We start from the raw sequence: 14,162 nt of genomic DNA on the forward strand, positions 1-14,162 counted from the left end.
TGTTTATTTTTGGACATTGACTTTATCATTTTTTGAACTTTTTGGTCCAGAATAAACCTTTTTTGAGCACTAATTATACTCCTTGCCTTCACGAGATTCTGGGGTTTTACGGGTCTGTTTGACACATGCTTGATAACTTTGATCAGTTTGACAGGGTCCTTGAAATATTGTGTCACAATTAAGGGGTCTCTCGTCCAAAAAACTTTGTGAATCCCTGTTCTAGACTGTTAAATCATTTTTTGACGGTATATTTCAAGAGATAAAAACACAATTTATACTACTAACTAAATAAATAAATAAATCCTTTTCACAACATTTCAGAGAATGAAATAAGTTGAAATAAGTGAAATGTTTGAAATATTAGTCAAACTATTATAACTTATTAGAACTCTGTTAAGCTTAAGATTTTACTATCAGATGCAGAGTGAATGGACAACAATAATAATCTGATCATCTCGCTAGTAAACAGATGCATGTTATTTTTGTGTTGGGATTCTAAAAACAAAGTGTAAAGCTGTTGAGTGACAGATGCAGAAGGCCAGAGAGGAAGAGAAGAGATTCCATAAAAAACAGCTGTGGCTAAATATCACAACAATGACGACACCAAAGCATGTTTATAACACTCCTCACATTACCTGTTTCACACACAACACTATCACATCACTTCACAAGAACATTTCCTACTGCGAGGTATAGATCAGAGAAACATTCTGTCCTCCATCTTTGTGTTCAATGAAAGAGAGAAACATGGAGTAAAAGAACAAATCCTTTCATCTTTGGGGGAATCATTTCTTTGATGTTGATGGTTAGGAAGAATAACTGAAGCTTTGAAACTTTATAGATGTGATGTTTGTCTGTCTATGTTTAGTCAGATTTCCAGTCATCCTGATCAATGTGGCATGGATCATTGAGTGATGATGTCAGCTGACGGAGGGGGGGGGAGTGCTCTATTCACGGCTCCTTGTGTGTGTGTGTGTGTGTGTGGTGTGGGGGGGTGTTGGTGTGGCCGTGCACTTGTGCAGTCATTCTTGACACACACTCTCAGGACGAGACCGACAGAGCAGATCACAGACACAGAATAAAGCCTGATCATTAACAGCAGCAGTGTTCTGTGTAGATGATCCTTGTGTGTGTGTGTTGTGTTTGACATGTCTCTGTGGCACACACACCAGCGGTGTGCGTCTGCGCTCGTCCTGATCCTCGTCTGTCACATCTCAGCGTTCAATTTGGACACCACGTCCATCCTCATCAAGGACGGAGAACAGGGAAGTTTCTTTGGCTTTTCATTGGCTTTACACCAGCAGCTTACACCTGAACCTCACAGCTGGTGAGTCACAACACACACAAACATGCACAATAAATCACAAATAACAGCACAGCATTTGAAGGCTGTTCCTATTCTAAAGGAAGTTTTGTGTCATCAATGTGTCATGATGTGAAATAATGAATCTGTTTGTGTGTTGGAAGAGCCTCACAGAGTGAAACAGCAGATTTAAGACAGTCGGTCACTACTTTAAAGGTTTATGTACTTATTTAGACATTATTTATACAGTATAGGTTACAGAATATACACACTTATGTCACGCACATGAACGAATAATGCTTTTTTATAACTGGACAAAAGATCCTTTACTTACAGTTACAATTCTGTCATCATTCATTTACTCTCATGTGTTTGTAAATCTGTATGCGAGTCTTTCTTCAGTCAAAAACAACGAAGATATTTAGAGAAATGTCTCAGTGGTTTTGTGTTCCTATAATGGAAGTCAAAGGGGTTCAATGTTGTTAAATGAGCAGCATTCTTCAAAATATCTTCGTTTGGGTACTACAGAAGAAAGAAAGTCATATGTTCGGGGTGAAATATTCTTTAGGATGGTCCAGTAATTCATACATAGAATTTCTACACATTCCATCACTAAACAGAAATAAATCTCTTGGTAAAACAATTGTATTGTTTCATGTAAACCAGTGTCTGTCTGTATGTGTGTCACAGTTTTCTATCAGAGCTGTAAATATACTGGTGCCAGTCTGCCGACAACATCTAAAATCAGCTGTGTGTGTGTGTGTGTGTGTGTGTGTGTGTGTGTGTCAGTGAGCTATACAGTTTCAAGATGCCTTTATAGCAACACACTGTTCAAAGAGAGCTTGTGGTTCAGACCCAGAGAACCCATACTGTCACACATTCAACACTATTCTCATGCTAAACGTGACATGACTCATGCGTTTCTCGGCGTTGTGTAAATGTGTCCGATTACAAAGTTTAAAGCCTCAAGTCTTGAGTTTGATAAAGACGCCATTCCACAGTCTGTTACTCAGAAAGCATTGAAATATTAAATTACTACTGAACACTATGATGACTGACACACACACACACACACACACACACACCTCCTTATGTTTGTGTGAAGAGATTGATGTTGTATAATGAAGTCATGTGCTGCTTTTACTCTATTTATACTATAATGAGAACTGCTGCATCTAAAACTGTACACCGTTCACTGTACAACACATCATTCTTTATTCTTAGGCTGGTTATGTTTGTGCTTGCTCAGCCTCTGTAAAAGGATGACATATGGGGGCAGACTTGGTCTAATTGTCTGAGAGTGGGATGTGTAACCCAAAGGTTGCAGGTTCAATCCCCATGTGTCAGGAAAGACTGAGGTGCCTGTGAGCAAGGCACAAGGTTTGGTTGGGGTTGGACTGGGTTACTTTATTTGTACCCTTAGATTTGGTTGAGTTCCTATATCCTTACACTCCAGCTCCAGTTTTCCATCATTACTAAAACAACTTGGACTGAAAGAATTCAGTGAATAAATAAAAAAGGCGTTACTGTGTTGTTTAACTAAGTGATGCTGCCATCAGGTCTTACAGTAGCAACAGTGTTATGCCTTTTTATTTGTATTTTTATACTGCTTTCTTCAACAATGTGGAGTATACACCTACGCACATATGTGCAAAAAAACACCAAAAAAGAGTTGTCTTTCAAGATTGAGTTAGTCATCCGCTGATCACTGTAGGTTAAGCTATGACTCTCCAGTCTTTCGTTCTCGCTTCAGTAGTGTTCCTACATGTAAACATAGCTTTGTGTATTGTGCTTCACACTCATTTTTAAGTTGTTCTGAATTAAAGCTTGTGCTGATGTAAATAAAAGTACCACGATGGAGCCAAAAAATGACTTCTAAAAACACACTCAAACTGTAGCTGCAGACAAAATCTCACAATCTTCTGTGTGTGTATGCCTGTGTGTGTTTTACTGAACAAATGCAGTAAATGTGTAGCTGAATGAAGTATTGAAGTGAAGGAGCAGAGGGAGGACACTCTCATTGTTCCTCATGTAGATGCTGCTCACATTGAGTCTTTCTTATGCTAATGATTTCCCAGAGTTTTTCCAGCGCTTGAGCCGTGTCCAGGCGCCATAACACAAAACCAAGAGCATGACTGGCTCCATCACACTCTGTCTTCAAAACATCTTAAAGTAATAGATAACTCCCCAAAAAACATTCTTCTTCAGTGCACAAAACAGAAGATATTTTGAAGAATGTTGATATCGAACTACATTGAACCCCATTGACTTGAATTATATGAAAACAAAACCGCTGAGCCATTCCTCAAAATATCATCTTTTGTGTTCCACTGATGAAAGACTCGCATACAGAAGTATTGTTCTTGGGTGAACTATTTCTTAATTTTCATTTCCATTTGCTAATTCTTACCTGGTTAAATATAGAGTGGCTACCAAAGATATTGATGATTTCTGTTACATTTTAAAATGTGTTGATTTAATTGCATTAGATTTAGAGTTATGGATTTTGAAGCTTTATGATCCTCACATGAAAGAATTGATTGTTCAATTAAATCAAATAGATTTTTAATGATGTGGTTTGATTATGAGACAATAACCAATAAGAAATGATGATGCATCTAGTGTTTTATTAACCTTAAATCTAAAGCGTCATGTTCACAATGCACAAATAAAGACCCTTAACTGTACAAGTCATCTAAATGTTCTGATCATGTGGATTATTTGGTGACACTGAACCCTGTTTCTGTGTGTGTGTGTTTTTCTTCAGGATATTAGTGGGAGCGCCCCAGGCGAGAGGTAAAGGAACGCTGGAGAGCAGTCGTCCTGGTGCCCTGTATCGCTGTCCTGTCACACCTGAGCAGTGTGAACGAGTGGACATTGATGGCAATGGTGAGATTCTGGTCATTCTGTCTGGAAGGAATTAAAGATGATTTACTGACACTCTGAGTATGCTGAACACAAACAAAAAATATCAGAGCTGTAGATTCTTACAATGCAAGGCTAGCACCAGTGCTCGAATTGAATCAAGTCTTATGGGGGTCCCCTGCATAAGACTTATTTTGTTGGGGGTGGGGGTCAGTCTCGCAATATACAATTTATACAAAATACACAATATATTTGATCATAATATGCATAACGATATACTATTTGTTAAAACAGGCTTACATAAAAGAACAGGATTATTTTACTGTATTTTGGATCAAATCAATGCAGGGTTGGTGAACAGAAATGACTTTTGAACAGTTGTAGGGGAAAGTGGGGTGAGTTGTGCCAGTTTTTACTCAAAATAACTTTAAAGCGAAGCCATGGCTCTAATGCCTTCAACTTAAGAATCTACATATATTTCAGGATGTGGTGTATCCCTGAGAACAATAACTTTGGATCTGAAATAAATTGTTTCCGAAATTTAGCTTTTGGTGAAAAAGTGGTCTTGCGGCACAACTTGACCCTGGTGCGGGGTAAATTGTCCCTTTGGGGAGAATACATTGGTGTAAATTGTGCCAGTGATTTCTGAAGTAAAACAGAACATGTTAATGTTAAAAACTGTAATGCTATATGGAAGCGAGACAAATTCAATACAAAATGGCTCATTTAAGGTTTATTTAGATGTTGTTGAAACTGTTGAACTGTTGTCATATTTTGTAGTTTTGGGGGAAAATATATGATATTTGTGAATCATTTCAGGCAAAAAGGCTTTGACAGTTGATGCCGGTTGACATACATAGAACGCTTTCTGACAATTATGTAGCATATAAGAATAAAGTGACTAGGCTAATTTATAAACATCCTATCGCCCCATACTCACAAGTTTGAAAAACTAGCATGATCCAGCAGTTAAGAGCTAACAACATGATAACTCTATAGACTCGTTGTGTAGCCTGCTAAAGCACTAAAACATGGGTGAAATGTTTTCAAACTTGTCTATAATTGTTCAGACACTACAATCAAAAAACCTTCATCATAGAAATTTTACTTTAAAAGGAAACAAACTTTTTTGAGCTGAAATGTGCTCTCATGCCATGTGTATCTCCTCTTTGGAGGATGATTAAAATTGGTGGCTTTTCAAAATGATGTGGTCACATGATCAATTTCTTCTATGGTTTTCCAGAAACAAGGGGAGGAAACAACTTCCCCCTGGCACAAACCACCCCACTCTCCCCTATGTCCTACAGAATAATTCCTGCATTCTTTACCAATGTAGTATGCATTATTTTCTCTAAAAACAACTGGATGATTGACCTTTCAAACTGTTATTTCACTAATATGTCAAAGTAATGGTTGGTAATTACCTCACAAGTCTAAGAATAACTCAAAAACTAAAAGTTTGTTGAAATTTATAGATTAGAAATAGCTTTTTTTAAATGATGTGTAACTAAACAATACCTCCATATTTTCCATAGCCTCAATTTAAGAGGGGGCTAAAAACATCATTTTGTAAACATGGACTATCAAGCGTGAAGATCTATATCCTCCGTATAACAAAAACGTGATCTCAAGCTATAAGGGGATATCACAAAGGCTATTGGCTTTATTTGTGGCTTGCATAAACCTTACACCACATATATTTACTTAATATAATAATTTTTTATCTTATAGTCTCTTACACATCCTATATCTTATACACTATATTGGGTTGGATGATAATGTTATGCCTGTACACTTATTTAGTCATCAAAATCCAGATAAAACATTATGTCTTGACAAAACATTTTTTTTTTAGATTTATCCAAGCTTTCTTTTTCTGTTAATTCGCTATTTGTCTCTGTCCACTCACCTAATTGCGTGGTCATGCTCGACACGTTTTGCTCCATGTAAAGAGCAGAAACCCGGATAAATGATGTTTGTCATAGAAAGGGTGAGGGGGACGGATCGGAATCTGAGGGGGCTGATGTCCCACCCGTCCCCAGTGCCATCTGCACCTCTCGGACTGTTATGAGTGAGTCTGTCAGTCAGAAGACTATTCAACCCTTTCAGTCCAAAAGTCCTCTTGCCGACTGCGGGTGGAGGTTTATTATTCTACATTTTTTGGCTGAAGTTAGCTTCATCGGAGCATTGCCAATCAAGCAGACATGTCAACGATGTCCTGCGCTTAGCGATCTTTAGAAGTGGGTCGGGGCGTTTAAAATCTAAAGGGTTTTAAAAATAATAATTATAATAAAAATAATTTATTCACCAAATTAACCATATCCTATGCATGAATTTAATTACATTAGTCATTTTTACTCAAATTTAAATATCTGAGGGACCCCCTAAGTCTATTTGTTACTTCTTATTGGGGTCCCAAATGCCTTATGGGGGGTCCCGGATCCCTCATCCCCCCTTCCATTTAAGCACTGATTAACAGTCTTCAATGAGACAACTTTTATTTCTGCGACCATCTGCACAAAGGATGAATTTAAGAGTTGTACATGATGACATATTTCTTCTTTTAAGTGAGTCTGGAGCAAGAGAGCAAACACAACCAGTGGTTGGGTGTCACTGTTAAAAGCCAGGGGATTGGTGGAAAAGTGGTGGTAAGTGGCTTTATTTACTGTATGTATATATATTCATGTGAATACTGAAATGTAACTCTAAATAAATATGTGAATAGACATTGTACGGCATGATGCTGTACTGAATTAAAACTGTAGACTTGGTTTGTGTGATTTGTTGATATTTAAGCCTTATCTAATATAAAGTATTTAAGGTTATTGCAATACTGGAATTGAGTGGTGATCCAGGACCCCCATAACACATTGGGGAGAAGTGTTGAAAATTAGACTTTAAGAGTCCCTCAGAAATGTTTTAAGAAAAATAAAACAACAAATCTGAAATACGTGCAGATAAGTCACGCTAAATATTAACTAATTATTTACAATAATTTATGGGTTTATTTTCATGCAACGTGTCTTGTGGATGTGTAATGTATAATGTGGTTTACTGCTTACTTGTTGTTTGGTGCCCTTCTGGTAACTTGAGCAAAAATCATTTGCTAACAAACTTACACAGACTTAGAAATATAATGTTTTCTACTTGTTTTTTTAAGGTAATTTTCTCTTTTTTTGTGCTGTATTTAACCCTTCCATGTCACAATTTTGAAATAGAAAATAAATAGGACACATTTAGCCTAACTCATTGGCACATTCATCAGCTGGAGTGCCCATGTGCTCCACCAGAGGGCATTCCTCTCTTGTTCATGGACAGTCTATAATTGATCAATAAGCCCCAAGAAGCAGTGGGTTACAGTGCCTGTGATTACATCTCAGGGCCGTTTTTAAGCCAATCAGAATCAAGGACTGGAACTAACCATTTTATGAAAGCTAATAAAATACGCTATAAGACAGAAAACTAAATAAAATTATGTTTCTTTAAAGGGCCCATTGGATGAAGTCACATTTTGTCTGTGTTTAAGTACTACAGTATAATCGGGTCCCCGGTGCATCAAGCAACCCAGAAAATGTGAAAAACAAGATCATATAACTTTGTTTTGGTAACCCTTTCCCTGCAAGCATGTGAGAAATCGAGCCGTTCAGATTTTGAAAATAATCTATTCTTGACTGGAGTAATTATTATTCAGCCGACTTTTTACTTCTACTCCTTACATTTTCACGCAATTATCTGTACTTTACATTTACATTTAGTCATTTAGCAGACACTTTTATCCAAAGCGACTAACAAAGAGTTAGTGGGCAACAAGGTTATGTTTTATAACTACCTTAATTAATCATGAATTATAGCAGGAATGTGTAATAAAAAAACATTTATTAACAAATTAAGTAACTGTTACTATATGTTAGAATAATAAGATGCATAAATGTGCATTCAAAGAGTTTATTAATCATTTACTTACACTTTCTAAATGATCTCATGAACCACTGACAACTCCTAACTAACTGGTTTGTAAGTAATGTAATCCTTAATTTAGAAATGATGAATTTATCCTTAATAAAGTATGAACATTTGATTATTAAGCATATTATATACATGCTTATAAATCAAGAACAAAGCATTTATAGCTGTATTTATAAACTGCTTACTAATGTCTATTAATGTGGGGCCAATGCTTCATAAATGATTAATTAACTATGTACTGATGCTTAACTAATGATTCATAGCGTGTAGTTATTATAAAGTGTTACCGAATACTCAAACAAATGTTCAGGTTATGTTTCAGGCTACTGTCAATTATTTCTTATTTTACAAGGTGTCTTTTCATGCTGCTTGGTTTCATGCTGTCATTTACTTATTTTTCACCACAGAGTACACATTCTGGCCAAGACTTGTCTTGTCCTTCAATAAAACCTAAATTTAAGTAGGTTTTGTCAGATCATCTAAACGTTTTTTACATTTCTGACGAGAAATCAACGCATTAAAATTTGTAATGAGCAAGGCGGGACGAGAGCAGTGAGTCAACGACACGATCTTAAAGGATTGCCGGTTCCCGCTTACTTGCTTACTGGCTTACTTGGTACTGTGTTAGAACGATTCTCTGCTATTTTTCCTTTTGATTTTTATGTTGACATGAACATTGATGCCTGACAGAGGAGATTTCTCATGTGAGTCTCATAGCAAGAACAGCCAATGTCAGTGCTTCCAGCTACTGCAAAGCTCTGTGTGAATGTCTGTCGATAGAGCCGGAAATTGAAATAATTATTTTATATGAGATATAACTATTTTTAACTGCATTATCTTGGCATTGTAAGCACATGCTTTTTTAAAACATCATTTTTTTTAATATTAGTGAAAATTTTATGCAGCTTTATTTAACCTTAATGTATGTCAGCTCCTGCACACAGCACTTAAGTCAAGCAGGACTAAGAGTGAGATGTTACCTTTATCTGAAGCAATAAGAAGGTCATTTGTAATTCTAACGAGCGCAGTTTCAGTGCTGTGATGCGGTCTAAAGCCAGACTGAAACTTTTCGTGCATGTCATTATTTTGTAGGAAGGTACACAGTTGAGTTGACACTACTTTTTCTAGTATTTTAGACAAGTACGGGAGATTTGAAATCGGTCTATAGCTTCCAAGTTCATTGGGGTCTAAGTTTGTTTTCAGCTAGCTTAAAGGGTCCTGGGACATGTCCTAGATTGATTGATGAGTTGATAATGTTATAAATGGGCTCAATTGCAACAGGTAGTAACTCTTTTAATAAAGTAGTCGGAATGGGGTCTAATAAGCATGTTGTAGGTTTGGATGTTGCAATGAGTTTAATTAAATCTTCCTGTTTTATAAGTGAGAAACACTGTAGCTTTTTTTGCGGGCAGTAGTTGATACTAATTCATAAGACACACTTGGAGGTTTGGTTTTTACAATATTGTCTCATATGTTTTCGGCTATAGGTATTTTGGGACAGTCGCTGTAAAAAGAGACTTGTTTATCATAGTTAAAATTCCCAATAACATCCAAGACCTGAAACAAGAACCATGTAGGAATGATGTCTTATGGACATGTAGTAGGTTTTAACTTACACATGTCTTCTAATGTGAGCATGACTTGTGTGTGTGTTTTGATGTCGTCATCCAGACTTGTGCTCACCTCTATGAGCTCAGACAACACGTCAATCAGACGTTTGAGACACGTGACCCCATCGGACGCTGTTATGTTCTGAGTGAGGATTTGACCGAGAGAGATGATCTGGATGGAGGAGAGTGGAAGTTCTGTGAGGGTCGTCCACAGGGACATGAACAGTTTGGATTCTGTCAACAGGGACTTTCTGTCAGTTTCACACCCGACAACAACTACATTCTGTTTGGAGCTCCAGGGACGTACAACTGGAAAGGTAATCAATAATGGCTGGAACAAAACATGTTTTGTGTTTTACCGTTTTCAACGGAATCAGGTTTTTGTACCTTGGAGGAAATTGAAATAAATTTGATATATTTCGATTAAAAGTAATCTTTCAATGAAATAAAGAATATAGGTAAAGTATAACAAAAACTACAATAACATCCGGCAGATGTAATTTAGGGTATGATTAAACCTACATAATGAAATAAACTTCTTGGATCACATTTGCCTGAGATTATAAACTTTTTATTAATGTGCCATCTATGATTGCTTGTCAGCCAGTGACAAGTAGTTGATCTGTCCAAATGTATATCATTTTTTCACCTTTAAGAATTTATCCGTTGATCTGCTTTTTCTGTGACTTTGTATATTGCCATTCAGGGCTGTTGTTCATGGCCAGTCCGATTGAGGATGTTCTTGTCTACAAAACTCTGGAACCGTCCAAAAGCTCCTTTGATGATGTTGCTCAGAACAGCTACTTGGGTTTGTAATTGTTTATTTAATTAATTTTTTAAACTTCTTGATCCAAAATGATACCATAGTGTTGTTCCATCCCAGCCCATCCGGCCTCAATGGCAAAAATTATAGATTTAACTATAAGACAGATTTAGAACAGCAGGCAGGAGATGAGGTGATGATAGTATAAAATTAACAAAATTTATTCTGGGAGAAAATGATAGCTGCGTTTAGGTGTTCATTCTAATTCTGTATACTTAGAACTCCATCGCTCACTCTTTTAAGAAATTCAGATTGTATTATCTATCACACCACTTTATTTTATTTTATCAGTATAAAAATGTATCCTCTAGAATATAAATGAGCAGACGCTTTATGAATGATCATTTTTTTAACTGGGGCACCCGTGACCTAATGGTAAGAGAGTCGGAGTTGTCAACCAAAGGTTGCAAGGTTGAGACTTCGTATTGCAGATGGGGGGAATGAATGACCAGCGCTCTCTTCTACCTTCAATATCATGACTGAGGTAAGACCCTTGAGGAAGGTAATAAGCCCTAACTGCTCCCTGGGCGCTTCAGCAAAAATGGCTGGCCACTTCTCCGGGTGTGTGTTCGTTACTCACTTTCTTTAGTCATTTTGCACTACTGCAAATCAGCAAAGTAAGAAAAGTTTAAACATCCTCTGTGATTTAAGCTGACTCTGTGGCTGTTTGTAGTGAGTCTCTTGCTTTGACATGGTTAGAAGGAAGCGCTCCTTTGGTTGCTCTAGGAACAGTTGCAATGACAGACATAGACAGATGATGTGAGCTCCACTATTCATGCCAACTTCCTGTCACCAGCTGTCACTGTTGCTCGTTTCGCCGGATTTCGCTAGGCTAGCAGTGAAATGAATGAGATCATGTCACTCTGTCAGTCACTGCGGCATCAGACATAAAATTTTTCCTTTACATTTATTGCATATAATCAATAGCTGAATGCTAACAATGTTTGTGCATTCATTTGAGATAAACAAATGGTCATGATTACTCCATATTAGCGGTAAGTTCAGCGCTGTGAAAGGAGGGACACAACATCTTCTACCCTTCATCAGGGAAAAGGGGGTTACGATAATAACAGAAACATTCCCTATCCGTCACTCATTTGTCGATGTATTGACACTATAGGTGAATAGTGTCAGGAAGTTGGAGAGCAGCTGGAGAGGATCCTATTTAGAAAAAGGGTCCACAGCCACAGTGGCTGAGTAGCTGGTACCTCGTAACATCACCTAATGGGTCGGATGTCTGGGCTGGAGAGAGGCGTGCAAACTTCACTTACCAATTTTCTACATGAACATTGGGGATTTGGTTTCTTACTACATTGACACAATCTTGGGTCAAGCCAGCCACATCCAGCACGGGAGACAAGGTATCTCCACTGCAATATACATAATACAGATTTTTGAACAGATTTACTTCTTGACAGGTTTCTCTGTGGACTCAGCAAAAGGTGTGATGAGAAAATCTGAGCTGACATTTGTTGCCGGAGCTCCACGAGCCAATCATACCGGAGCTGTGCTTCTGCTCAGGAAAGACAACGTTTATAGACTGATGCCAGAGTTTATCCTGTGGGGTGAGGAGCTGGCCTCCTCCTTTGGTTATTCAGTGGCTGTAGCTGATCTAAACAGAGATGGGTAAGACACCTGCTGTTTAATGCACTGAATGGGATGTTCCGAATATCTGACTGGATCGTGTCCCCTAACAGCTGGACAGATCTCATTGTGGGAGCTCCTAATTTTTTTGATCGCAAGGCAGAGATTGGCGGTGCGGTATATGTATTCCTGAATCCAGCGAGTCACTGGGAAAAGGCCCGACCGATCCGACTCAACGGAACCTACGACTCTATGTTTGGCATGACCATCAGCAGCACTGGAGATCTGGACCAGGATGGTTATGACGGTAAGAATAACATCTCACGCTTTGTGGTCCTCGTAGTCGAGAGTATGTTTTGTTCAGTGTAGTTATGGTATCAAATCTTCAAAAAAGTAGATACAATTTAAGAATCTTCTGTTTTGATAGCTGAGAATTTTTTTATTGCATAAGAATGTTAGATAAGGTAAATCAATGTCACACATATTATATTTTCCATATTTTTTCAACAGATTTTGCTGTTGGAGCACCATTTGATGGAGATGGGAAAGTGTTTATATACCACGGTTCTCCATCAGGCATAGACACCAAACCCTCTCAGGCAATATCTCTCTCTCTCTCTCTCGTGTGTTTGCATGAGTTTCCACGGATTAGAAAAGATAATTTTTTTCTCTGACTTTTGTGGGTTTTGTTAATAACCTTGAGGTGGTGTGTGAGGACGGAGGCCCACATCAGTGGGCAGGACTCCTCTCTTTCACTCCGCCATGGAGTTAGGAGTGTACCTGAAATAGGTGCATCTGTTTAGGATGTACTCGTCGCTGGGTAAACAAATTGGTTTTGAAAACAATTTCAGCCTCAAGGATGAACAAACCCGTTGTGATCTTCTTGAAAGATGTTTACGTTTCTAGATGCGCCGTCTTCGAAAATGTCTTTTCGCGTAGAGCATGAAGAAAAATCTTAAAGTGAGGGAAATAAGTATTTGATCCCCTGCTGATTTTGTAAGTTTGCCTGCTTACAAATAAATTAAGGGTCTATAGTTTTTATGGTGGGTTTATTAACTGATAGAGACATAATATTTAAAATAAATCAGGTTTTTTTTCATGTACAGGTTATAAATAGATTTGCATTTCATTCAGTGAAATAAGTATTTGATCCCTAAGCAAAACATAACTGTGTACTTGGTGGAGAAACCCTTGTTTGCAAGCACAGAGGTGAAACATTTCTGATATTTGATCACCAGGTTTGCACATGTGTCAGGATACATTTTAGTCCACTCTTTAGTAATTTTTAAGGTTTCTTGGCTGTCGTTCATCAAATTGGAGTTTTAGCCTCCTTCACATATGTTCTATAGGACTATATGGTCTAGTGACTGGCTAGGACATTTACAGTTGAAAGAAAAAGTATGTGAACCCTTTGGGCTTACTTGGATTTCTTCATAAATTGGTCATAAAATGTGTTCTGATCTTCATCTAAGTCACAACAATAGAGAAACACAGTCTGCTTAAACTAATACCGCACAAACATTATACGTTTTCATGTTTTTATTGAACACAACATGTAAACATTCATAGTGCAGGGTGGAAAAAGTATGTGAACCTTTGGGTTTAATAACTGGTTGACCCTCCTTTGGCAGCAATAACCTCAACCAAACGTTTCCTATAGTTGCAGATCAGACCTGCACAACGGTCAGGAGAAATTTTGGACCATTCCTCTTTACAAAAGTGTTTCAGTTCAGCAATATTCTTGGGATGTCTGGTGTGAATCGCTCTCTTGAGGTCATGCCACAGCATCTCAATCGGGTTGAGGTCAGGACTCTGACTGGGCCACTCCAGAAGGCGTATTTTCTTCTGTTGAAGCCATTCTGTTGTTGATTTACTTCTATGCTTTGGGTCGTTGTCCTGTTGCATCGTCCATCCTCTGTTAAGCTTCAGTTGGCAGACAGATGGTCTTAAGTTTTCCTGCAAAATGTCTTGATAAACTTTGGAATTCATTTTTCCATCGATGACAGTAATC

General features: G+C 37.8%; 1 protein-coding gene across 2 annotated transcripts in view; it reads left to right on the forward strand.

Moving 5' to 3' along the window:
- The first annotated feature begins 1,046 nt into the window (after positions 1-1,046).
- Positions 1,047-14,162, forward strand: part of itga7 (integrin, alpha 7) — a 52,288-nt gene continuing 39,172 nt past the window's right edge. For both annotated transcript variants that reach the window (XM_056734809.1, XM_056734810.1), the window contains exons 1-8: positions 1,047-1,327; positions 4,071-4,192; positions 6,737-6,816; positions 9,806-10,061; positions 10,451-10,552; positions 11,986-12,193; positions 12,265-12,458; positions 12,662-12,750. In XM_056734809.1, coding sequence (XP_056590787.1) covers positions 1,149-1,327; positions 4,071-4,192; positions 6,737-6,816; positions 9,806-10,061; positions 10,451-10,552; positions 11,986-12,193; positions 12,265-12,458; positions 12,662-12,750 — 1,230 coding nt within the window. In that variant the 5' untranslated portion in view covers positions 1,047-1,148. The remainder of the gene's footprint in view (positions 1,328-4,070; positions 4,193-6,736; positions 6,817-9,805; positions 10,062-10,450; positions 10,553-11,985; positions 12,194-12,264; positions 12,459-12,661; positions 12,751-14,162) is intronic.

Source organism: Triplophysa dalaica, chromosome 21, assembly GCF_015846415.1.
Source record: "Triplophysa dalaica isolate WHDGS20190420 chromosome 21, ASM1584641v1, whole genome shotgun sequence".
Lineage (NCBI taxonomy): Eukaryota > Metazoa > Chordata > Actinopteri > Cypriniformes > Nemacheilidae > Triplophysa > Triplophysa dalaica.